The following is a 27,895-nucleotide window of genomic DNA, read 5'->3' as shown; positions in this document are numbered from 1 at the left end:
GTAAAAACAAATACAATAACAACTTGGATGTTTGTTTATAATTTGCAGATCTATAAGTTGGTGTGTTGACTTTGGCTTGTATTCTATTTTTCTCAGTCGTGATTGAAAGTATAAGCGGATTATCAATCTGTGGTACTTGAACGTGAACAAATTATATGTTACTTTTTATTCATACATTTTCTATATTGTATAAAATATAGATGTATTTTTTCCAAGTTTTCGAATTATTTGATCCAAAATTGATAATTTTTAGATATTGTATACTCATATAAATTATAATACTTGTTCAACACACCATAATATACCGATGTTTTATACGTTTATGAACACAATATGATCACAATAGATTATTGTTTACCTTTTTTTTTTTTTGTTTTTTTTTTTTTTTTTACTTATTATAAGTTTTTATAGTAACAATTATTATCTACTTTCAACTCAAATGTATGTTTTCTAACACCGAAATTTATGAAAATAAGCTCAATGACGTGGGTATTTTTTTTTGCGATTAAGTCTACAGGGATTTTATTGAACTATAAATTGAATATAGACCCTATTACACTTTATTTGGAATACAGATTAACAATCCAATCGCAGTTCAATCTTATACCGACAAACTTGCTGCAGGCAGTGTCTTTGTAATGGTTTACCTCTAAAATAGGTCATAATAAATTCTCGTAAAATAACTAACCGGAGACCTACTCAGAATTCTGAAATGAAAAACTAAATGAATGAAAACAAGTATATTCATCGAATTTAAACGAAACAATAGCAGTCTACTATAGTCTTAACGTTTTCAATAGTGAGCACAAAAAGCCACGACCGTGATTAGAAACCTTAACGGTCCCGAAACACGGCACGTCAGACAAGTATAAGATATGCTTAGGATTGAAAAGTAACAAGTACACAATTGTCAAGCAATTTACTGAAAGTACTTAGTTTACAGTCCGATTCTAGTAAATCAGTTCTAGTACACTCGGGTGGTGAAACGACTACGGCATTTTATTTATTTGTTTGTTTTTTTTTCATTCCACGGAAAGTTTTATTGCTGGAAATAAAAATAATGAAACTTCAAGTCACGTAGCATTTTTTTTCTAATTATGTTCTTTCTGTAAATTTGCCAAACATATAAAATAATAAAATTGTAGTCGTTTTATGCTTCAAGTATAAATTCCACTATACACAAGCTCGACATAAAACTGCAATCGCCTCCACCGAACCTTAATAACTTGAAGAAGCGGGGAAAATCTAAAACTACATTCCCTTTGATATTATCTGATTGCAAACCGATCCCATCGTCAACGAGGTAATAAATTCTTAATGTTTTCATCGACCACCGAATGAAAATTATTTAATATTTATTTTGCACACAAACGAAAAGCTAAAACTTCGTCATTAAAATGACCAAGAAGGTTTTGATATTTTTACGATATTCTTATGGAATTCGTTAATAAAGTGAAAAAATAACGTTTATACCTACTATTGACAATAAATATTTTTATAAATAGGTAATAATACTTTAAATTAAATTAATATGGATCACTATGCATAACGATGTGGAATGTTATTTAATTGTGGTGAAAAAGTTTCAGATAATATAACTGTTGTATCTTATATTACATTTTCTTATTAATATATTAATATTCGCTATTTGATATGTAGTTTGAATAATAACTCATTATTAAATTATTGAGTAATTATTTTCTTATCATAACCCTTCGTTATAATTTCAAAGTTTATTTATAAGGGAAATTCACGAGCGTAAAAGCGAATTGCTTTGAAGTATTCAAGAACCTAATTGGATACATCATTTAAGGCTGAAAACTTTAAATGCGTTTAATAAATCCACAAACCCTAGTCCAATACATAATACTTATAGCACAGTTATTAATGACACTACGAAATATTTATAAACGTTCTTACTGACATGAATATGCAAATCATTTTATTTTTGTAGTTAATATTTTATACTTTTACATTATTTATCATCATAGATACTTTTGGAAACTACCTATTTTATAAATTTAAATATTTTTGTTTGTTTCTTAACTATTTATAGAATGTGCATTATAATAAAGTATAGATTATTAGTAAATCATTTTTTCTATAGATAATTTAATTTCTATAATTGTAATTATAATATGCTAAACTACTTACGATAGGTTAACTAGTAAACCTTCATATATTGGTAGCTGAACCTGTAATAATGGGGAAATATGGGTGTCGAATCTGTCCCATTGCAATTTTTTTTTTTTTGTTTGTTTGTTTGGAAGGGGAGTACTGATTTTTGGAACAAAATTAAAAAGGTAAAAATTTAAGTGTTATTACATATTATAAAATATAAAATTATATACTATTTTAATATCTATTAATTTATCCTCTCCTCACAAAAATAATTTCTAGTCTATGCCCTTGACATATTGACCAACCACCCTTCTCTGTATACTCGACAAACCCTGTAACTAATTACGGCACTGAGTTGCACCAACCAAACAAATATAATAATGTAATAGATTTTAATTTAAATTTATTTTTGGATAATTAAATAGATTACTAAACGTAAATACAATATAATAGTTGTGTAACATTATTACGTATATTATGTAATATTAACAAATATTACAACGAAAGTGAACTTTCTAGTTTTAATGCTTACTAATAACTTTTAAAATAGTTTTGCTGCTAGGCACCACATTATCATAATATTTTAAATAGAAATAAAGAACATATTATAAATCAAAATAAAAATATTACTGTTATGCGTATCATAAACTTCCTTTTTTTTTATGTAACAATGAAAAACTATACCTATTCGTGTATGTTCAGTGTTCACATTATCTTTACCGCAGTACACAATTTACGGTACTTTTTGAATAAACCATTTTGTGAATATGATTTCAGGAAATAATGTATGTGATCAAACTATAACTGTCAAGTATAAAATACTGAGTAAAGTTTTGATAAGATGAAAGGTAGTACCAAAACATTTTTTGGACTTGTAGTCAAAATTTAAAACATCGAATAAAATAACAAAAAAGTTGTGTTTCACTTGTATAGAACTGCTTTTACACCCCCAGAATAATAAAACTAATTTACACAGATAGTACCGAATATGTCTGTTTCAATTTTATAAAAGAAGGACAAATATCAAACGCTCAATCAATATATACCAGATACCTATACACAATTGTAAACTATACTTCTACTATAATAATGGTATATGATTAAAAAGCAATATGTATATAGAATATACAATGAAAATCAAATTATCATAGAAATATTCAAGTATATGTTTTTCTAATAAATAAATAACAAAAAAATTAATTTTTAACATAATAATATATAGTATATAGAATAATATTATAATAGTATACTATATACTATAATATTATGTAAAATTGATTTATAGTATTATAATAATGTATCGTTGTATAAATAGTAGATATAATTTAATTTTTATACATTATATTTTTAGAATCTATTTATTTTAATACATAATAACTTTTTGTAGTTAGGTAATTGAAAATTATTTTTTTATATTATATTAACATATTTTAGGTAACATTAAAATTTTCATTTGTAAAAATATTTGATATCATAATATATAATGTTATTTCTTTATGTAGACGTGTAGTAATATACCTACTATAAGAAATTATTTTATTTTGTTAACTTATACTGTGTTTGAAAATAACTATATTTCGTTAGAAACACTTACAACAATAAGTTTTAACTTTGTAAATGTACGAGTATGTAAAAAGTCTTGTTTACATTCACAATAGAACTTCTACAAGTAAGTATATATTTAAAAATTAAATATGTACTTAATAAGAATTTTAATTAAATATTAATTATTATCATTGTTCCTTTCCTAATTTTTACATCCATGCTATTATATTATATTTCGCTAAGAGATGATAGTAATAACTAATAAGTAAAAATTAATGACAGTTATTTTTAATCAAATATATAAATAATTACAATTTTTAAATGAACATTTTTGCTTCTTTATTTAAGTTTTTCAAGTTATATCAATATAACAATACTTTAATTTGATCATTGTTTCATATAATTCTGTACAAAATGAGTGTACTTTTAAATAACTATATTTTAAAATTAAAACTACTTAGAGAGTATTACGTTGGCTTTAAGTCTTCATATTGCGCGTATAATTTGTTTAAGTTTGAATCGCGATTATTAAGTATAGTAGTCGAATTCATTTAAAACCTTAATTAAATCTCTGTGCGTACCAAATTCATAAGCTAATTTCACGAGCCATCATACGGTGCACATTACGTTGCAAAAAAAAATCAAATCAATAAGACAATAACAGTAACGTTCCGGTGTAATGCATCTAATATAATTTGCTTTTCATCACCGCATATTATTTCATCGATCGAGCGTATTTCGTCTACAGATATCGTAGTAGTATAACAATTATAGTAATAATAATAACAGTAATGATATAATAATAATAATAATAATATAACAACGATACCTGATATTCCGTCGTACGTCCACCACTCGTCCCAACTGGCCTGTACGCCTGTAACAACATAATAATACACGAAATCAATAAATTACCTACTCGATATTATACCATGTTATACTATACGCGAGATATGTATAATAATATGTACAATATTTACATTGGCTTAACAATAATTATTAGATACCTTACTCGTAAATTTGTGTGTATAATATATATGGTTAAATGTGTATAACGTTATACACGGCGAGGCGCCCGCGATGTCAACCCCTAATTATCGTCTGTTGTATTAGTCCTTGTTGGTTAATATACATACGTATATGCGCGTATAGACGTATAGAATATATGTCTGACCGATCAATCAACTTTTCTTGTTGTTATGTTCGCAGAATATGTAATATTATAATTAGGGTTGTGAGCTTGTTTAAAAATGTATAAGTTATTACATTCTCGTCTAAAGCATATAGTTTCCTTAAATTAATAAAAATTTGCAAAATTTGATATAATAATGGATTCAATTTTTGAATTTTTATTTTATATTTTTGACACTTGATTTTTAGGTCGTTTTTTTGATATTTTTAATACTTATCATTCCGTTAATAAACATATTTTATAAATTATCTTTTTTCTTAATTCTTTTTCTTTATTTTACACGTTCTCTGCATTTTACACATATTGCACTTAATTATTCATAATTTTAATTTAAAATACGTATTTAAAACTTCATTGATTTCTATAAAATGGTTTGAAGTTAACCCATCTACTTATAGTGTATTTTTTACTAAGTTCACTATAAGGTTTTTAATGTATTTATTTTATTTATTGTGCATATTTTAAGGTTTTTATGCATTCAATTCACAACCCTAATTATAATAATATATTCACAGTGACATACATACAAACTATAGTGGTTTTTCTTAGTCTCTCACTATCTTTCTCACACACTCCACCCGACATATTTCCTTCTAATAATAATAACAATTTATGATAGTAGGTTTACCTACAGCCGGTGATGTTATTTCTTTCTCTTATATAGGTTTCTGTTCTTTTCGCTATTTTGACAGATAATAATCGTTTGCAAAGATAATAATAATAATACTATTATATTACCATACAGACATTCTCTCGACGATAGTATTATAATAGTGTCGGTTGTAGTGGTGGGACAATAATTTCCGCTTACGCTCCAAAAAATCCTTTTAAGTATAGCATGAGAAAATACACCACTCGTCTCCGATTGACTTCCACCATTATATCATGTACGTTCGTGGCGGTGGGCAAAAGGACGAGCGGATATGATATTCGTTCGGCGGCGCCATCGAGTCGGTTTGTGTTGCCAACACCGATTAATCTGCTCCGCGCTACCACCCCTCTCGTTTCGTATATTATACACCGTCCCCAGTTTTATTATTGTTGCCGCTTTTCTGCACATACACACACACACACACACACACACACACACACACACACACATACATACGTAGTTTTCACCGAGAGATATATTTTAGTTTTTATTTTTTTCCCCGCTCACCCGCTCGTTCGTCTCTATCCATTTATACGACTCTCTATCGCATCCCCACCGTCCTCCGAAGAGCAACCCTTATGTAGACTACACAACTGAGCCGCCGTTAGCGTTTCCCTCGCGGGCGCCCAAAAGACTAGACGAAGTCCTGCCGAGTGGCGTCGTTGTCGGCCGCAGCAGTGAGTCGTCTTTTCGACAGCGTATATCTTTATAAAAGAAAATTTTTACGGTTCGGCCGTTATACGCTTAACCCGCCCACCCTCCAACCAACCGACAAATAGACGACATTTATTATCATTCGGTCGAATCAATGCGCAAACCATAATATTATCATATGTACGCGTGCTGTATTTGCTTAGCGTGGTACCCATCGTGCCAAGAGTTGTAAACATCTCTCGAACCCCACATCATCCTCACCCATAATCCGTATTAAACTGTCGAGGACACGACCCCACCGGTACTCGTCGTCGCCTATTCTCATCAGTCACCCATTTAAAGGCGTAAAACAATAACGTGTACCTATAAATACTAAACACTCGTAAACGATTGCCATTTCGTGTGACGTGATTTGTATGTCGTATTATACATTGTTTTTTCATTACTACTGTTTATCATTTATCCTTACAGTAATGCGGATGATTCTTTTACACGCATTTGATACAGAATTTATTACCTTTTTATAATAATTATTTTTTAGGTGGTTTAAATTATAAAGAAATAAAGTTTTAGTAAAAAAAATAACTATAATTATATGCGCATTTGCAATGTTAATATTATACTAATAGGAATTTATCAAATTTGCTGTTACCGTGTTCTGTGCGATCTGATGATACTGAATATTTTAATGTCATATTATTATAATATTGAAAACACGATTATTCTCAATAGTTCCGAGAGACCATTAAATTCTACATAAATTAAATTCATCATAAGCACGTCAATATATTATATGAGTGTAGTATGCGTTGTAATATGGATCGTTTAAAAATATAAAGTATAACATAGAAAAAAGTAATCCATTAGTAAATCGCCAGGACATGGTTGAAAAAATTGCTAAAAAAAATGCATTAAGACGGTATTGTCCATCCAAGATTGGAATCATTCACATGGAAATATAACCAAACCGAATAAGTGAGAAACATTTCGGAACAAAATTGTACACTCGTATATAAAAATAACAATATAATAGTACTTAAATACGACACGCATGTCGTACGCGAAGTATTCAAGTACAATGTAATATGCACTTGATTTATATTTTCACATGAAACCCACGCAGAAAACACTGAATGTAAACCAAATTATTATGACAACTTCGCGGTGCCAGTCTCTGAGCGTTTGTGGCTCACCGTTAATAACTTAACGGTTCATCACGTAATACATGGAGGAAAAACGTAAAAGCAACATCATACAATTTAATATTATAAATTACTATTATAACGAAAATGGTTATACGTTTTCATCTTAAATGCAATGTTTTTTCCAAAGAATTAATACACACACAACATCGAGCTAACTAAATCGTAGAGCGATGTATAATACAAACGATATTTTCAAAACAAATTCGTAAAACTCTACAAATAGACGGAGTGAAAAATTTTCTCAGTTCGCGCTTGCCTATCTAAAATAGTATGAATTTTCCGGACACACTTGGCCCACACGTATGTGTTCGGGATATATTTACAGTAATTAAGAACCTACTTAAATTCACATAAATTTTTCTATTTATTTCCAAAACAATTTTTTTTTTTTAATTACTAGAAACCTTTAAAGTTCGTTCATTTACAGCTATTCGGGTGTATGATAGGATTTTAATTTTGACGCCTAGGTACCTATTTAATATAGATACCTCTAGCTGTTACAAGCATTCCAATGTTACCTTTGCTAGTATGTAAAAACATTGAGTCCGAAGATCTGTCTGTGCAGCAATCGTGGCTTAAACACGTATTCGTCGTTGCACTCGGCCATGGTTCACACGGTCTAAATGACATTATTGTGTGCACGTTTTTCATAGTAAAACCAAATGCACGGTATCATATCATTAATTATTTGATTTGAATTAAAGTATTACGAAACGATGGTGAACGGTAAACGGTTGTATAGTAACTTTTTTTGTACGCACTAATCCGTATACCACCCACGTGTATTTCTAGCCACGATATGACAATAATAATAGTATTATAATTATACGCAAACGTACCAAACAAATATATATTTGGGCTTAACATCATCAGAGCTGAGCAATTTTGACAGTTTTTTTGAGGGTTCTTGATTTTCCAAGAACGCACCCAAACTGAAAAATGTGTTAAAACGTAAAAAGTTTTCCGTTATCCTAGTATTATTGAAAATAAATAAGAATTATACAATTTTCAACGAACAATTTTATTATATAACTAATCTCAAATTATTCATAAAAAATAAGCAACGTTATTTAAACGTATTATTAATTTATTTTGTTCTGGTAGTAATATGCATAACCATTTAACACTAATTGATGGCTTATAATATTATATAACACCCTGTATAATATTTTAGGAAATATCAAACATAACAATAATAAAATATGTATAATCTACAAACACCGCACATTCACTAACAATACTAACACAATAATACTGATTAAATACAAATTAAAGATGATTGTATAAATTATTTTAGTATAAACTCAACACGGATTAATTGTAGCATCAAACATTGTTAAAAATGCATAACATTAGTCATCGAAAATGCACGAATGACCACATTATAAGTCAACTTCAAATAAAGGGATATACCTAGCTGTTTGTTTGAGACCATATAAACAATTTAATTTTGACATACCGTACCTAACCTTTTTTATACATCTAAAAAAAAATTAATACTAATAATAGTTAGTGTAATTAATTAATTATAAAAATATATCAACCAATTTAATATTAAGTATTATAATTAAAGATGAATGGTTATGTATTTATAAATTATTTTCTTTTGATAATTAAAGACGCAGAGTAGGGTAAAAATGTATTTCATAACCTTTAAAACACTGATTTTAATGTTGTATATTATACTTGAATAAACATGTGTTTCCGTTTAAAAACACATTTTGTTATCTTAATACAATATATTCAATATATTTCGGGTTTTTTTTTTTAATATTTTACATGGAAAAATTATATTATACTATATTATATTTCGTCACGAATGCACACACAGAGTGTGCTGCTATTTAATTTTATGAGTTCGTTGATATAAAAAATGTACTTTATCTTACTAGAATTACAAAAATTATGGTTAGATTGAAGTTAGATAGGTTTTCAATAGGGCTTAAACTGATGGATACGCAAGATGACTCAATACCCTTACTTCTGACCGCGTTTTAAAAAAACAACCCTCTTTAACAGTTTCAATAAAATGTTTACTGTCGCACTCTTCACTGCTTAAATATTAATGTTAAATCAAAAAATTACCTCTATTAAAAATAATTGTTTATTTTCAAAATAGATTATGTCTTATTAAGTTATTTTATCAAATATTACTATGTATGATAAAACAATTATTATTATAAAACTGAGTACCTATACCTACTTGATTAAATAATTCATTGTCTCATCTCGCTTTTTCATATATTTTTTTATTTTATATTAGTTTTATAGCATATATATTACATTGACAACTATATTTTATGTGTAAGTCTTTAGAAAACTAATACGAGTAATGTATGTCATTTTTTCCTGTTTAATTGACAGCAGAGGAGGATCTATTTGAACAATATACTACTCTTCTATTACCATAGTTTCTAAATCTTACTTTATTAATCAAGATCAATTTTTTTATACCTTTAATTATTCCAAATTTAATTTCCAGAGAAACAATAGCTAGAATTTAAATTAAAACACTCAGTAGCAAAATAAAAAAATATAAATGTAAATTATATTAGTAACATTTTAGAGTAAAATAGTATGTGATATACAATTTACATAATAGAAGATTATAAGTACTTATGAATATAAGGATCCTCCTACCAACCATTAGTATAATAGCAATAACTTGATGAAACTACGGTATTTAAGTTTAAAACGGAATGCTTAAAAAAGTACAGATATCACAATGGCATAGCTACAGATCAATTTATCTAACTTCACATAATTACTCGAAATGAATCGATTGTTTTGGCAAAAAATTTAAAAAAAAAAAATCATTCTACGTTCAATATTTCAGTTGCTAATAATTGTGAAAAGCTAACGGTACTGGGAAATTTTAATTAACCACTTACACGTTTTCGTGTGATGTGCTTGTAGGTATTTTAATATATTGTGTACATTGTGATATTATTATATTGATGATGAAACGTTTTGGGAGACGATTACCATGAAATTTCGCTGTTTGCCGTCGTTATTAACCGATGTGGGTCTACAGACGTGAATAAACCACCACCACCGCCACTCCGAAATGCGCTACACACCACCCCGAGGGTAGAAAACTTCAATCCAGCAAGGCCAAGGCAGCATGTGTATAATGCATAATGATATAATGAGCCAAGTGTGTCGAACGCCATCTGTCGCGTATCAACTACAGTGGTTGTCGCGCCCACCGGTGCCTTCAAAGATAGTATACACTAGACGGACGTTGAATTATCAAAATCATTATTATTATTATTATTATTATTACAATCGTAACGATGGTGATTAACCGCGAATGTGAATATGTCGCGAGGAATAAATAATATACAAGAAACTGTATAATTACACGGTTTCTGGTAGATGATGGATTTTCTATGCGAGATTTTGTACACACGTGCAAGACCGACTTGTTGTATCTTACTATATGACCCACAATCGGTCGTGGAAACTCAATCGGGGGGGGGGGGGGGGGGGGGAAATGAGTGGTTATGATCTGGTTATATTGGTTACAATGTTGTTAGTCACGGGAAAATTAATGATGAACAAACATTTCGTCGTACTTTATAATAACTTATCAAGAAACAATTTTTTTTTTATAAGGGAGAAGATAAGAACAAAATATGTACATAATAGCATGCACGATACATGTAAAGGGTATTACAATATATAGTGTGTGTAATATCAATTATACAACATTTTATAAAATAGAAATGAAAAAAATATAATCTTTAAATTTCCTAATAATGTATCAAACTATTAGATTTTAGACTACTATCAACTTTGTATTATTACTTTATGGTAAGAATCCGCTTTTCTATAATTATAATACTTAGAGTTCATATTTTAAAATTGTACATATTATACTGTTTTTCTGAAAATTAACGCGTGCATTTTTAAAAAGTAAAAAAGGTCTTTGTGTTTATAAAGTCATAGACTTTGTGTTAGAAAGCACGACTTATGTAAAAACTATATTTTTACGTTGCTTAAATATAATGATATTAAATTCTCATCGAACCCGTCATTTGATATTGTACATATTGCCCGATATCTGAAGTCCGATTGAAATAAACCAAAAAGTCAAACGTTCGGTGACGGTTGTCAGCTGTACAACAAATGCCTTACATGGTTTTAATAAGACAAAAAACCAAAAAAAAAACTCAAAGAACGCGCATTTGGCTGTGACGGTTGTATAGAGAAAGATAAAAAAAAAAAAAATACCGACCCACTAAACGCTCCATGCAGTTAGGTCTACTATTATAGGTGTTCCTAGATAAATAATAATAATAATCCTTTTATATGATCTCATCTTGGAGCTACGAAAAAAATAGCGAGGCAACCGTGAAAGAGGATGCGCAGATAAGAACGAGAGCGGAAAAAAACCCATACCGCTCTGTATACCACTTCGGTGGTAATTATTAGAACCGCGATTACGGGAGTTTAAACGGTCTCTTTCTGTTCTCTTACTCACCGTTACCGTTACTGACACTGCCGATAAAAAGGAGATTTCCGCAAAAACGACGAAAGCTTTTCATCGAGACCGTTATCAGATGACTTCCCTCATACTTCTCACACGCGTTATACGGACCGCTTAAAACTGCAGTTACTATGAAAAATCTATTGAGCGGACTATAAAAAATAATAATAATAATAATAATAATGATAAATATTACACTATTTGCAGACATTATATACGCTGATGTATTTCGAACTATACTTACCTTACACAGCCGCTAATAAATTATTATTTAAGATTTTTTAAAATAGTTATATGATTTTATATGTGTATTCGTGGTTTTTAATAATCAAAATAGATAGTATATATATAGATGATATGCACGATAATTTAAAAACTTTTTCCAAGTCCAATACGTATTTCTTTTTGATAGATAGTTGTTAGTTTAAGGCTAATAGAATATTGCACAACAAATAAGTGCATTAACTTGAAACTATCATACTCTGAATTGCGTATCTACACTGAAATAATAGTTTATTGTATTGTGTTTATATTGTTAATAAAAATATAGATTATTTGTTTATCACTGTATTTCAATTAAAAATTGTACATTTAAAACAAATAGTCCATTTATTTGATAATATTGCTCAGAAGTTTCCAAATACAGAAACACATTATACTATATCTCATAACTATTTTTGTTGATAAAAATACAAAGATTTGTGTGTTGAAAAATATTTCAATTCATAAACACGAATCTATAAACGTAAACTTTGACTTTCAACACCATAAGTTTGGAAGCTTATAAAAGAAATACAGAGGTGATAAAAAAAGATTTCTGAATTTTACTAAAAATCTATTTCTTTTTTTTTATCTATACGTATAAATTATTCTAATCCGGAGATCAAAACTTTTTAGCAAGTTTCTGGCTCATTTTTAATACATGTATAACTTTGTTTTATACGTTAAGCTAGAAAATAGAACTTTCCACAAAAAATAAGTATCTTAAATTATAATATTTTAATTATTTCTTAAATTTAGTTCATTTTTTATAATATATTAATTTAAACCATTTTAGATGTAAATAAAGGAAATGTTTTGCTTTTAAAACGGCGTCATGTATAGGCAATTCATCAACTTAAATGTTATGATTACCTTACGAGGCTTATTATAATATAATAAGTAATGATATTATCCAATTATTATTTAAAATTATTAATCAATAAATAGTTCTTTAGACGATTTAAAGATTTTTAAAATAGCATCATTGGTTTTCATTACATAGGATTACATAGGTACTTCATTTTATATAGTATATTATAATTTTAAACCATTTTTGGTAATTGCCTTTTCTGAGAAATTTGAGATTTATGAAATAATAAGATATTTATAATTACTCCCACAGTAATTGATACCATAATGAGAGTTCCTTAAACTTATGTTTTGGTATGTGTACTTAACATACCAGACATTAAAATTCTTATTAAAATATAGTGTATATTGATTTAATGTCCGATATACTCAACTTTTTCAAAGTAACAATTGAGTAAAGTATTATGCATTGATTCATTGTATAAACCATTTTATAGCAAAATTATTTTAAACTAAAATATATAATTTTTGCATTTTTTCAAAATTAATTCCTTTGAATATAATAGTAAATACTTATTATACTCGTATAACCACATTTTATTTAAAAAATGTTCAAATTGTATGTATTATCTATTTAAAAAATTGTGTAAAACTTATTGATAAAAATTATGTTATTATATTAATAAATGAAAAAGTAAATAATATAAGTTTATAAAAGATTTCATAATTATTGTGTTATATCACTTACACATTTATATACCGTAATTAGGTGAACTTGAATTTGATCATTAAAAATCCATACCAATGAAAGACAAAATTATAAATTTACTATAGGTATTATAATCATTATGATAATATGTGAAGCCAACTATAATAAGTACAAGAATTATCGATATTTTACGCAAGTACCTAACCCATTCTAAATTATAAATATATTAATCGGTATAACATAAAAATTGATCATCAATAAAATAACATACATGGACGTTTTTTACCCATAAATACAAGTAAGTAAATACTCTTTAGTTAAATTCAAATATTTGTTGGAATAATAAATAAAACTTCAGTTATTTAATTCAAGAATATAATATGAGACATTTAATATTTTTAATATACACTTATATTCCATTCCATATAAATATTATATTATCATTAGGTATGTGAGTACTTGTGGGAATTGTTGTTAAATCTATAAGTATTATTTTATGTAGTTTGAAACTCCATTTTTTAATATTTCAAAACCAAAAGTAAATAATGCCAAGGAAGTTGAATTGACTTTTGAGTGACATTCACGTGTACTTTAAAAAAAATAAATATACACAACAAATTTAAACTATCTAACTTCATAACTTCATGTGAGTACAAAATAATTAACGTGCGTCATTTGCAATTTCGCAAACCATAAAATACTGTAGATAACTTTAAGTTTTCCTGTACAATATTATGTTTACATAGAATACACAGAATAACGTAGCTACATAGACATTTTGTTATAGAACCATAAACATAACATGGGAATTGGAAATATTAGCTCAAAATAATTATTAACGAGTCTTAGCTTATTATACCTTTATACTTCATAATTTTTATATAACGTAAACATAAAACTATTGAAGTATGTAAATCGCTTTCGGTAGAACTGGAACGATGAAGGTCATTCAATCTGTTTTAATAGTACCTATATGTAATTTTAAATCGGTGATATTGAAAATGGTTTTATTTTTCTGCAGACCCTCATGCATATAGTATAGTTAGAAAATATATACATACATTTACATCCTATTAAACAATTACCACTGTTGACTCAAGTGTCAGCATGATGTCCCTTATTAGAACGCTTGAGGAATGTGCAGTTTATGACACCGACAAATTGTTTTGAAAAATACGAACGGTTGGCATCGTTTGCCGAATGTCAGAAGTGAGAACTACTACTATGACTATTATTGCTCTTATATTTTTGTGTATGAGTTTTTTTTTATATACTATATGAATCTCTCGTTCCGGTACGGTGCACCGGGGTGTTTCTACGTCGGAAAAAATATAGGAAATAATATAATAACTGGTTCGCAGCACACGCACACGGAAGAGACTTTTGCTTCAGTGATTCGCAATCAACTTGGTCCTTAGACGAAAAACAACAGCTTTCGTCCGCATCGCGGAGTCTATATAATAAACATCCCTATATACCTTATACGTATAACCAGTGTATGTGTATGTGTGTTCATGTGATAAGTCTGTATATGTATGTGTGTAATAAACGATACCGGCTGCCTCGAGGGCGTATCGGCGTTAGGTCGAATTATTTTTATTTCTAAAAATACTATATCCTATATCAGAAAGGCCGAGAAGAACAACTGCAACTGGACAAGCTATCGACGTTTCTATATTTTATACGCATATAAATATAGAAAAAGTTACAACTTATCGATCTTTAATTTATTCACCTTATTATATTAAATAAGCATTTGCAACTGAAAGTATTTACTCTCTAAAATATGGATTTCATCACAACTATCCTATCTATATTAAAAATGATAAGCTGAATTAATTCTGTAACACATAAATGAGAAATAAAAAAATGTAATACCTTAATAAATACACTGTAATTCAATTAAAATGCTTAAATATGGCACTATAAACAATTTCATAATAGTATAATTAAGTAAGACTATAATTTTTTGTATTTTATTTCCACACCTGTTTTAATATAATTTAAACAACCATAAAAATTAATTCTGAAATCGTTTTTAAAATAACGAAATAAGTTTGTATTATATTAAAATATAAAATATTATATGAATGTAAAAACTGTAAAAACTGTTAAGTTTCACCTTCTTACAAATAATATATTATTTTAATTAAAACAAAATAACTAAAATCTTTATTTTAGTTGAAATCGTTATCCAATATCGTAGAAATCTCAACTTAAAATGTCTATAAAAAAAATTATGTATGAGCATTTTTGATATTTTTAGGTTGCCAAAAGAAAAACGTATAAAAAACCTGTTACTTAATTTACAAACCTAAATTTTTAAAAATGTTTAATTAATGCATTTTTAACTTAACATAATTTATACAACTTTGTAATAATGTTAAATTTTGAATTTAAGACTTGATAAAAAAAATGCCGATATATTTTCCATATTTATAAATTTATTTATAAACAACTTATATGGAATCTTGTGTTATATTTGCAAGCTTTTAGCTGAGTCTAAAATGTTCATCAAAACTTTAATACATTTTTTTTAATATTTTATATGCCTATAAAAAGCTTAAAATTAGTCTAAATATTTTGAAAATGCATGTAAGATATTAATATAAGTTCTAAGAAAATTAACTAATGTACTTATATGAAACTCAAATCAAATATGTTTTTAATTAAGCAAGTCTGTGGTTAATAAATTTAATTACATTGTTATAGATGAGTTTCACTCATCATTTGTCATTAGTATATTATTTCAGTAATGTTTATGGTAAACAACTAAACACCATAAATCAAGCTAAATATTTTAGTTACCCTATGGCTAATACTTAATATGAAAACAATTAACATGATTTAATGTACAATATAGTTTAAAGCATAAATTATTTAAATACAAAAATTAATTAATGATAATAGTATAAATATTTTGTTTTTGAATTTGTATTTAAAAAAATAACAATAACCAATAAATGTTCTCCCAAGTAGTGAATTAAAATGTCAAAAAATTTCTTAGAAATAATTCTAATATTTTATATGGTAATAAATGTATACACCTATGTTTTGATATCTATCTTATTATACAATGTACAACATGCACGCAATATATTAATAATTATTAATAAATATATTCTGCAAAAAGTCATATTATGAGTAACATAAAATGAATGAGTAAAGTTGCATATGCACTACCTTCTTTGATATTGTGTGTATATATAAATATTAAAATACTGATTTTCGTTTGAAAGAATGAAAACTAAATTTAGTGTACGCAGCGAAACGAATGCACATCGAATTAAATGGCCTTAAATACAAAAAAAAGATTCTTTGTTCATCCAGCTAAAACAGACAATCGTAATTGGCAATACTTCCGAATTTTTTAATTAAGATTTTTAGTACCATTTCTATTGTATTTTTATTGTCTCTTACATCCGATCAAAGAACCGATTAAAACCCTAACAATAATAATATCAAACACTTGGTCACCATTGTTTGAGAATTGTCTGAATGTAAACATATATATACTTATATACGAATTGGTTGGGTTAGCAATGAGAAGCTTAAAATTGCATTTTAAACTCCGTCACGTCTCGCCTTACCGTTCTTTCATGCCGTATGCTACAAGCCTGTAAATGTCTTTACTTCAAATAACATGTAAATTAGATTACTACACGAAGGTTTTTTTGCTTTTTAAAAATAAAACTTCGACAACACAATTGATCGTGACACATGTTTGACTTTTGTGACCCGAGACCAAAAAAAAAAAATATATATATTCCGTGTATATGAGTAAAATATAACTATACCTACTATTGTCGAAAGCGTTGACATATGAATGCAATAAGTGTCTTCATTTCTCTATATTTTGAAACTAAAGAATAACATTATAGGTTATAAATTATAATACTATATATATACTTGTATAGTGTAATAAATGTACTATCTTCAAAGGAACGATGCGATTACCCATTAACTAATTTGGAATAATAATAAATCGCAGCATTTAGCTAATGTGTCCTATACCGTTGGCAGACAATTATGACAATTATCTTATTTTAATTAGTCATTGAATTATTTTACACTAAAATTCATGACTTATTATTAGATAGTTTAAATTAACATCATAATTAAAAATATACATAAATATATATATATAATATACCTATATTAGTGTTTTAAAATAATTATAATATCACTAATATCACTATAATTTAAAAATATAAACTATTTTATCAAGAAATACAAATATCAAAATAGGTAAATCTAATCTATACCAAAAATAAAACATGTACAATTATTGTACAAGATACAAAACTATTGGTTATCATACTTAAAAAACAATATAAATTATGTTAGTTTTTTGGTACTGTTATTACTCAAAATTAAAATTTATTTTTCAAAACCATTAAAGTTTATAAGCAACAATGTTTTTAATTTAATAACCTGTAAGCTATGAAAATATAAAATAATAAATTATATAAAAATTTACCTCTGTAACTTTTTATTGTCTATTTATTGAAAAAATGTCTATGATAATATGCATAAAAATGAATGATGAAATAGAATAATAAAACATTTACAACGTATATATGTACACTTTATAATACAATAACATGATAATATAATGTGTTATATTATAGAAACTAAATCAATTTTTATGATTATTTTTAATTTTTTACAAAATACTCCTAGTGTAAGAAATATAACTCTCGGAAAACCTCGATCTTAATAACTTTTTGCAAATCACTATTACAAGTATATACCTATATCCATTAAATAAGCGAGTTTAGAATCTGTTATGGCAGTTAATGACAGTCGCATGTTTTTATTTTTTAAATATTGAACATGTACAAGTGGTGAAAAATGGAAGTTCATTCTAAAAAACAAAATATTATTTTTATTAAAAAAAAAAAATCTACAATAATTTTAAACATCAGTATATTATATAAAAAAAAATATATTACTTAAGAAATATGAATACAAATTCTTTCTCGATACGTTACAGCTTCTTTATAAATGTCTATATATTTTAAATACACACAAATATAATAATTTTATATGTAAATTACTTAATAATGGTTCATTCTAAAAGTAATAACAGTAATTAAATATTAAAAATTATATTATAAAGTGTAAATTATTTAAATACAAAAATTAATCAATGATAAAAGTATAAATATTTCGTTTTTGGATTTTTATTTTAAAAAATAAGAATAACCAATAGATTGATAAGTACGAGTATATTATAAATTTTTTTCATTAACTTCTAATAATGATGATACGAGTATATTATAACTGCTACAAACAACAAAATATAAATAAGATATAATTATAATTTAAAAAAAAACAAAAGTGAAGTGTATTTTAAATATTGAATATAAAATTATTTTTAAGGTAAATTATATTATTTTGATTTATTAATATTTAGTTAGTATAAACATTTCAAAAGTGCTTCTGAAATATTATGGTAACATAATAATTTCTAAATGTTAAGAAAATACATTATCCTATAATTTTATAAAAATAATTTTAAATTATAAATTCTTTATTAAACGTAAGTGTCACTAGTGGGTGGCTACTTTTCTCAAACGTAACATGTACTAAGTATGATTTATTGTATACTGTTAGCTAATATCTAATATGTTTTGATACCTTATATGTTTATTCCTGTATCACATTTACTTATTGTGCCATTAAGTACAGTTTGTAAATTTCATATAAAAATTTAAAAAATTATAAATTCCACTAAACTATAATATTTTATAATCTTAGTAAACTAACTATCTTACATAACTTGTACACAATAATAATGCACATAGTATAAACCAAAGAAAATATTTCCACTTCCAGATAACGTTTAAAAAAACAGCGAGACGTTTAAACCAACAGGATAAAAAATCGAGTAAAATACTTCCATCGAATTGATTGAAGAGTATAAGCTTTGGGCGTTCCACTTAAAAGATATGAGGCTATTTTCCTATCAAGATATAAGGTTGATTGACAGTATTTTACTCACCTACGATGGGTGAAAGAGAGGTAAAAAATGAAGAAAACCTTCGTCTACTGTAATTTTTTTTTTACGTTTCCCCCCTTTTATTTCACTTTGAAACAAAAAACTCTAGTTGATTGATCGAATGTGGGTGTAACCACATAAAATCTCAAACAGTTTTTGCCACTAATTACAGATAGCAATATATTATAATACCTTATGTTTTCAAAGGTAAATATTAGAATACAAACCGTATGAAAAACATACAGCACACATTTGTGTTTTCATGTTAAAATAAAAATATCCAAGTGTCTTAACGATATAGCTTCAAAAACTTTGATAGACTCGGTTAATTATGGTAAAATTTCTATTCATAAAACGCTGTTTTTCACCAACCACTGGTGTATTATTAAATCTGACTGACAAGACAATCTATCAAAGTCTACTTACTGAAAACTTCCTACAATATAAACACATTTCCCCGGAAAAACAACAGATTAATTCACTTCGCTCTTAATACTTTTACCACCTCTAAAATTATAGAGTCTATTTTCTTTTGCTCCCATGACATTGTAAGTTGAGATTTCTAAAAAACAATTTATTTTATTTTAATTCAAGTTTTATTTTTATTTTTATTTTTATTTTTACGTCTTTAAATAAACAATTGTATATATAAATGTCAGTTATTATATGTAAAAAAATTAAATACGTAGATACTATAATTTACTAATTTTATAAAACATAATAATTATTATACTTATATATAGTGTAACAAGCTTTGATACTTTGATGGACATGCACGTATATGTATGCGTTTATCTTATAAATTTTTTTGGTTAGACATAATAATATATAACAAAACTATATTTATTTAACTATATTTTTTAATTAGCATCTTATTTAATTTATAGAACAATTTTATTATACAGAATTAACTTGAAATTTTGAGCATTAAAAAAAAAAATGACGAATAACGTCATATTAAAAGTTACTGGCAAGTAAAATGAATTGATAAAAATAATTTTAATATTATATAGTAGCTTATTCAAACACATTTTTTAATTGTATTAAATGCATCATTATTAGTTTATATCATACTTTTACTTCAGTCTCATATATAATATTCAATTTCTATAAGCAATCACGGGGGACAAAAACTGCATGTTCACAACATGTCTACGTGGAAAAGCTTTTCCGGTAAGATAAAGCTTCGGTTTGTTCAGGGGTAAAGTGGAAACGAAAAAAATAGAGGGAGGGAATTACTGTTTAAAAGGTTGGGCATTTTAACCGGAACTGTGGAAGGGGGTTAGTTTTCTTATCTAAAACAGGAATGAATAATGATTGCCCAAGACCGGAACAAACATACAAAACGCTATCCTCTGAGTTATATTTTCAACAACAAAATTAATTGTGTCACCAATATTCAAAAAAAAAAAAAAATAAAAGCACATTACGCTAAATTATTGATAACGAATTTAGATGTATTTTATTGCAACTTTATGAAGGTAGTCGAAATGTCACTGTTATAAAATTTAAGTGACCCATTCTATATAATATAGTTGTACATTATTAAAACGATGAATTCATAGCTCATGTTTAGTATAATTTATATTCCCTATAAACCTTTTTAAGTAGGTTATCATATTAATAATATAGGTAGTGGAGCATTACAAAAAAATAATAATATGATGTTAGAAGAACCAGATTTGCTTTATTTTACATATCGTATTAAGTTAAACACATATTATCATATAGTCAACTCTACAACAACACACATTACCCGAATGAATATTTGATTCAATGTTATTGATTATTCCATTCTATAAAATGAAATTAAAGGAACTATATAAACATATATTATATTGGTACGCATTTTATTTCTCATCTATCTCAACCTCTATTTAGTTTGATTGGTATTACTTCATTAGTTTAAAATAATTATATTTCCATACACCTACCTATCTATAATAATATATTTAATGAATTACTAATATGATTTTAAGCTTTTCATTGATTAAAAATCATAGAACTTGAAAGTGAATTAATTTCTATAAAACTAATTAATGGTTAGAATTTTATTCTAATTTTAGGCGCTCATAAAAATGAACGATGAAAAATAAATTAAAAGTAGTTCTCTGAAGTTGTATATAATATATATAGAGTTATATAAATACCATAAAAAATAGCAATCTAACGAAGTTATAATCTATATGATGAAAACTCTTAAAGTACCCCTAATAAAAATCTATCAAAAAACACCCAAAGAAAAACATTATAACACGTAAAAGAGCTAGATAAAATCTACAAATTGACCAAACATGTGAAAAATCATATATATAATGGTACATTTATAATAGGGATAATATTATTTAAGTGATTAAAAAATTAACTATTATTTGACCTCAAGATGAGTTTAAAAGATATAGAGTACTGAAATGTGTTAAATGAAGTGAGCGCGAAGAAGAAAATTGGCGGTTAAAAGTGGTTTACCGTGATTAGAGAGCATCCATCAAACCGACGCTCTGACATCGAACTTGTCTGATGGCTTTTACCGTGTCTGCCACAGAAAAAGTTTTTCGATTCTCAACTTTTACGGATCAGTTAACCAGAATGAAAAACTTCGATACGTGGGAAAAAATAAAAATGCTTAACTGGCTCATAAACTTAAAACTTGCCTAATTGTAATTATCTGACAAAACTATGTAAACAGCATTAATCTAATTCAGAACATTTTTCAGAATAATAGACCAAAATCTAAATGTTTACGTAATAAATTTAACTCAAAATATTTCGATAGTAAATATTCGCATGATTGTTTAACTTATTATAGATAAATTATTTTATTTTGTTTGGAAAAGAAACTTTTTATTTTACATAATACATAAATAAGTAAAAAAAAAAACTTGAATTGAAATCATTTTAAGGTAGGTAATTTCAACTTTGAAAAAAAAAATTATAATTGTACTATAAAAGATTTAACGATTTATTATACCTATTGTATCCATAATATTACTCGTATAGTTGTGTACTACATATTAATAAAATAATTATGAATACACTATATTATGCTTTAAATTGGAATGTACCTATTTAATAGTCTAATTATTTTAAAACACATTATGGCGTATTATACATGTCCAATAAATAAATTATACCTAAACTAAATACTAAATAGTGGATTATATATGTTTCTTAAAGTTTCTAAGCAGTATTATTCAACAATTTCAGATATTACGTCTCTCTTTTCTTGTGTTCGTATAAGGTTATTCTGGATAGTTTGTAAAAGCCAAAATAAGCCTTTGTTCTAAGAAAATCCCGTTAGAAGTTTTCAATGAAACAACTTTAAATAGTTATTTCATGAAAACCGTTCAAGAATAATAGATTTTTTCAAGCTTTTGATTCACACAAAGCATAATCTAATTGTCTACATAATTTTTTAAATATTATGATTGTAATATTTGTTAAAGAAAATTAGTGCAATCATTAAGTTCTTTATTTTTATTATCATATAGGGTATATTAAAATCACGTAAAATAAATATGCATAGGTGTAATACAATAATAAATTAGAGTACAAAGCTTAACCAATATAATTTAATATTAAGTCCTTCGTGTAGTATTTTTTAAATATTTAACAATTATTTAATAACTAAGTAATTAAATATTATGTAGGTAAATATAATTAAGTTGTTTGAATTTGTGAGACGCAAAGTTATACTTCATTATTATTTTATTATGGGTATATTGTTATAGGTTTTTCACTGTAATTATTGGATTGAATGATTCGATGGCCATAAAATAAAACCTTAGGCTTTTATAAGTCATCTTCATAATATTCGTCTACTTACACGCTAGTTGTCTTATTTACTTACATAAACCAATTTAATTTTGATAGTAAAAACAATGTCCTAAGACACATACATCTATATTAAAAGACAATCATTAAAATCTATACATATTGATGAAAAACGAAAATATACACATCACATCTAAATAGAATTAAATTTCAAATATTGTTATGATTCATAACAATTCATAACTCATGAAAACTATGCTCGGCTACATGTTTTTCTAACTTCTAACATACGTGCGGTCACGGTAGAACTAGGTATTGTAATATAGTTTGTCTTTGAACTTATAAACCTAAACATATTTTACCCGATGACAAATTTCGTCTAATAACATAAATGGAGCTGGTGATGACACCGTTTTATCCTCTCGCCTAACACACATATGAGAATTCCTTTCGTGGTTGTCTTTGCTTAAAATTCACAATAATAAACCATCCTTAGTTCTACCCCGGAAAACAAACGAGAACACTTGACTAAAGATATTTGATAACCCATTATAAATTATTCAACTATGTCAACATGATCCACATTGTATACATCACTTGTATATTACATACTTCCAAAGATTGCACAGTCACCAAAATATTCAAGAAATGGACACGTTTGCACTTTAAACTTACTTAGTTGTTACGGAAAGTAATTAAAGTACTTTTTAATATTACACTATCCCTCAGTAATTTTTTTTACTAAGAATTTATATGTATACCATATTATTATTAATAAATTCATAATCCGATATTTTTTAAAGCGTTTTTTATATATATATAATTTTATAAATTTATACAAAATTATATGGTTTAGGACTTTAAAGTAGTATAGTTGTATGAAATATATTATTACAACAATGTATTTGAATTGTTTATATATGTTATGGAATAAGATATCTAACACATAAGTTAATTAAAATATTAAAGCAAAACAAAACATAGATAATATATTTATTAATTAAAAATAAATATCGTAGACAATTTAAATTATGATATATTTTACTTTAAATAGATACTTAATAATAGTATATTTTAATCGAGATATAAATTATATCGATAATTTATCATATATTTTATACAATTAAGTTATAAATGTTATAATAAAGCTAAAAAATAAGATCATTTTGGTTTATATAATATAATATTATAATATATTATCATAGATGTATGATAGATGATATCATAAATGTAAGCAGTCAGTAATTATATTACTATATTTATTTTATAGGTAATTTTAAATACAACTGTACCTAGAGTATACACAATACAATGAAATATAATCATAAAAATTAAAACCAAGAAATTTTCTCTCCTATATCAAGACCCGAGCTTTTAAAATTAATTTTTTTATTGAGTAGATTAACTCTAATAAAAATGAATGTATTAAATTTGGATTCAAAAATAAATAATTTTATATAAAAAAAAAATTCTGAATGAAGAAAAAAGTCCAATTACCATTTATTTTGAAGAATGATTTATTTAATATTTTATTAAAAGTCCAAAAGTCCGAATCACATTCACACTCACACTGAATGATGAAAATATAATAAAATATTATTCCTACATTAGTACATCAATAGAAAATATAATATTTATAATATAATTTGATATTTACCCAGACCTAAAGTATTTAATAAGAATCAAATTTATTGACATATACAATAAGTAGGTATCGAACTTTTTTAATGTTTGTCATATATTTTTTTACTAACATCAACTAATTAGGTAAATATATGATTATCTTTAATTTTTTAATTAAATCGAGTATTAAATAATTGCGTTTATAAAAATTAAAAATTTAAATTTACTTTAAATACAAAAAATAATCATTTGCGAGAATTGTGTTTAAAAGGGTTAAGCAAAATCTCAAGGGTTCGACTGCCAAAAGTGACGGGTTGAAACACTATCACGTTTAAAATCGAAATTCCTGACACTATAAAGTTGTTGCTAAGGTATTGCTATCCTTTAGGGATCTTTTCGTACTAACCTGATAGACCGGATTCGAAAAAGGTAAGAGGTAACTTATCAAATTACAGTTTAAACTTTGGAATAAAGAAAAGTATTTTTAGAACATTATACGACAAATTTTAAATTGCTATCAAAATAATTTTTGTTACAAGAAATTATTGTATTTTCACTGTAATATATTTTAAAAATGTTGGGTATAAAATAATTGTTGAAGTATATTTTTATAATAGACATTGTTATATAAATAATTGTTATTTAATTCTAAAAAAGTATTGTCCTCATAAAAGTTTTGTTTTAAAATAAAATATCTTAATATATTATAAAATTTTTCCGATCTATAAAAATCTATTCATCTAAGGTTACTGACAATTTATATTAGTTTACGTTTTACTAACTTTGGCCTATTAAACCATAAATGTTTTTCTTTACAGTTAATTGATTCCAATAATGATTGTAAATATTACTATGATATTCCATATAAATATATTAATACCTTTTATGCATAGTATAAAAACTAGTTCAAACTATAACTATTTTTATACTTACGAAACATATATATTTGTACTCACCCCAATTTCCAGATGCCAGTATAAGACCAAAATGTAATATTAGTAATTTGATTGAATTTGAAATCATGATGAAATCGTGTAGTTTAGTTCTAAAAATAAATGTATAAATTACTTTTTAATGCTTTACGTGCATTTCAATTCAATTGAATATGACAACGATTATATTATTTTTATTTTTTTGAAAAAATATATACCGTGCGTATATTTTGAATAAAAATGTATATAATATATTTAGTGATAAATTAATATAATAAATATAATATGTAATAACTCTGTTAAATGATATTAATAATGTATGTATGATTAAATATATGTATATGTTTAAAGTATATATCATATAATTAAAATATGTAGATGAACAAATCAATTTAAATTGTAATTGAATAATGTTTTTGTTAAAACCCTGGTATTTTTTCAATTTAAAAAACCTTAAAAAAATTTAAGTTCGTGTTTTGATAATTGTTTCACGAATAATAAACCTAAGCAATTTTTAATACTTATATTTATTATGTATAATGTATACATAGAATATAAATATATTTATATATTTATCAGTGTTTTAAAATATATTATATTATTTATACCCAGAGATTATTAATATCAGACTGCAGGTATCACTTACTGCGTCTTTATACTTTAACTTACCTGTTTCGTAAGTATATAGATTACCTATAGATGTTCTTTATCATTTTATTGGAGATACATTATGTTTTGGACTATACATTTTCATTGCAGATTATTATTGTTGTTATTATTTTTTTTTTAAATTATGACGAAATATTTCGTAATTGGAAAAATGCACAAGCAACGCGATACAGTCCCGGTCTGCGAGTTTGAAGCCAACTGGCCAACGTGCTGACAACGTGATTGGTGTGTCGCACCACCGCGCAGGACTGAAGTATCGGAGTTTAGGACGCCCACATCCTTTCGCACACGCTCACTAGACGAACAAAACAATTTACAAAAATAAATAAAAATAGCCATTCAGTGATGATTCATTAAACTAATTTTAACATTTTAATTCATTCGTCTACAAAAAAAAAATAAACAAATGTATTAATCGAAATCGATTCATGAAATTTGACGTGTTTCTAAATCAATGTTATTATTGAATTTAATATATCATATTCATTGCTTTCAATTACCGCATTACATTAACCAATGCCGCGGCCGTACAAAATGCATAACCCAATTTTGCACACACAAATAGTAGGATACAGCACATCTTTATTAAAATCAATGCCATATTTAGGGTAGTGCACTGAGACCTGAGGGTATAACTCTATACTATAAAAAAAATATATATATAATTATATTTATATTTATTATTTAAGTAAGTATTACAAAATATTTTAAAACTGTTTTAAAAATTAAACAATATATTGTTTTTTTTAGAAAAAGCTAAATCAACTAGCCATGTTATCAATCAATTAAAAAGATCGCAGTAAAAAAAAAATACGTCTACCTTTAATATTATGAGATTAAGGTTTTTAAATTTAAATGTTTTTTTTTTTTTTTTAATTTAGATCTATTACAACTTATTAGTGTATAAAATGTATTAAACTGATATGGGAAATTACTCTGTAAATTTAAGTGTTACATTAATTTTAATTTATTCAGTCAAAATGTTTCTACTTTATCCATTCATAATAATTATAATCAAAAATTTAAGTAGCAATCTTAAGATTTTTGACAAGAAATTAATTAACACTTATAAGGTATACTTGTAGTATAATTAGTTATAAATTCGTGATGAAACTATGATAATATTTGTGAAGAAAAATTATTGCCAGAAATCAGGACTCCCCCCCCTCCAAAAAAAAATTTAAAAAATACGCCATTGATTAGAATCGAATGTATATAAAATTATGTCTTCAAGCTAATAGTATCAAAAATGTGT

At 26.0% G+C, this 27,895-nt stretch overlaps 1 protein-coding gene across 2 annotated transcripts in view; it reads right to left on the bottom strand.

The window, feature by feature from the left end:
* The window catches only part of LOC114121905 (carbonic anhydrase-related protein 10), a 97,043-nt gene extending 70,184 nt beyond the window's left edge, over positions 1 to 26,859 (bottom strand). Inside the window, exons 1-3 of one of the 2 annotated variants that reach the window (XM_027984412.2) lie at positions 26,641 to 26,859; positions 25,996 to 26,084; positions 4,496 to 4,543 (exon numbers count right to left, since the gene is read on the bottom strand). In XM_027984412.2, the coding sequence (XP_027840213.1) occupies positions 4,496 to 4,543; positions 25,996 to 26,062 (115 nt within the window). In that variant the 5' untranslated portion in view covers positions 26,063 to 26,084; positions 26,641 to 26,859. The remainder of the gene's footprint in view (positions 1 to 4,495; positions 4,544 to 25,995; positions 26,085 to 26,640) is intronic. The other variant, XM_027984411.2, reaches the window with a different exon arrangement.
* Positions 26,860 to 27,895: the final 1,036 nt, after the last annotated feature.

This window comes from Aphis gossypii, chromosome 2 (assembly GCF_020184175.1).
Source record: "Aphis gossypii isolate Hap1 chromosome 2, ASM2018417v2, whole genome shotgun sequence".
In the NCBI taxonomy this organism is placed as follows: domain Eukaryota; kingdom Metazoa; phylum Arthropoda; class Insecta; order Hemiptera; family Aphididae; genus Aphis; species Aphis gossypii.
This window is presented reverse-complemented; position numbering and strand designations above follow the sequence as displayed.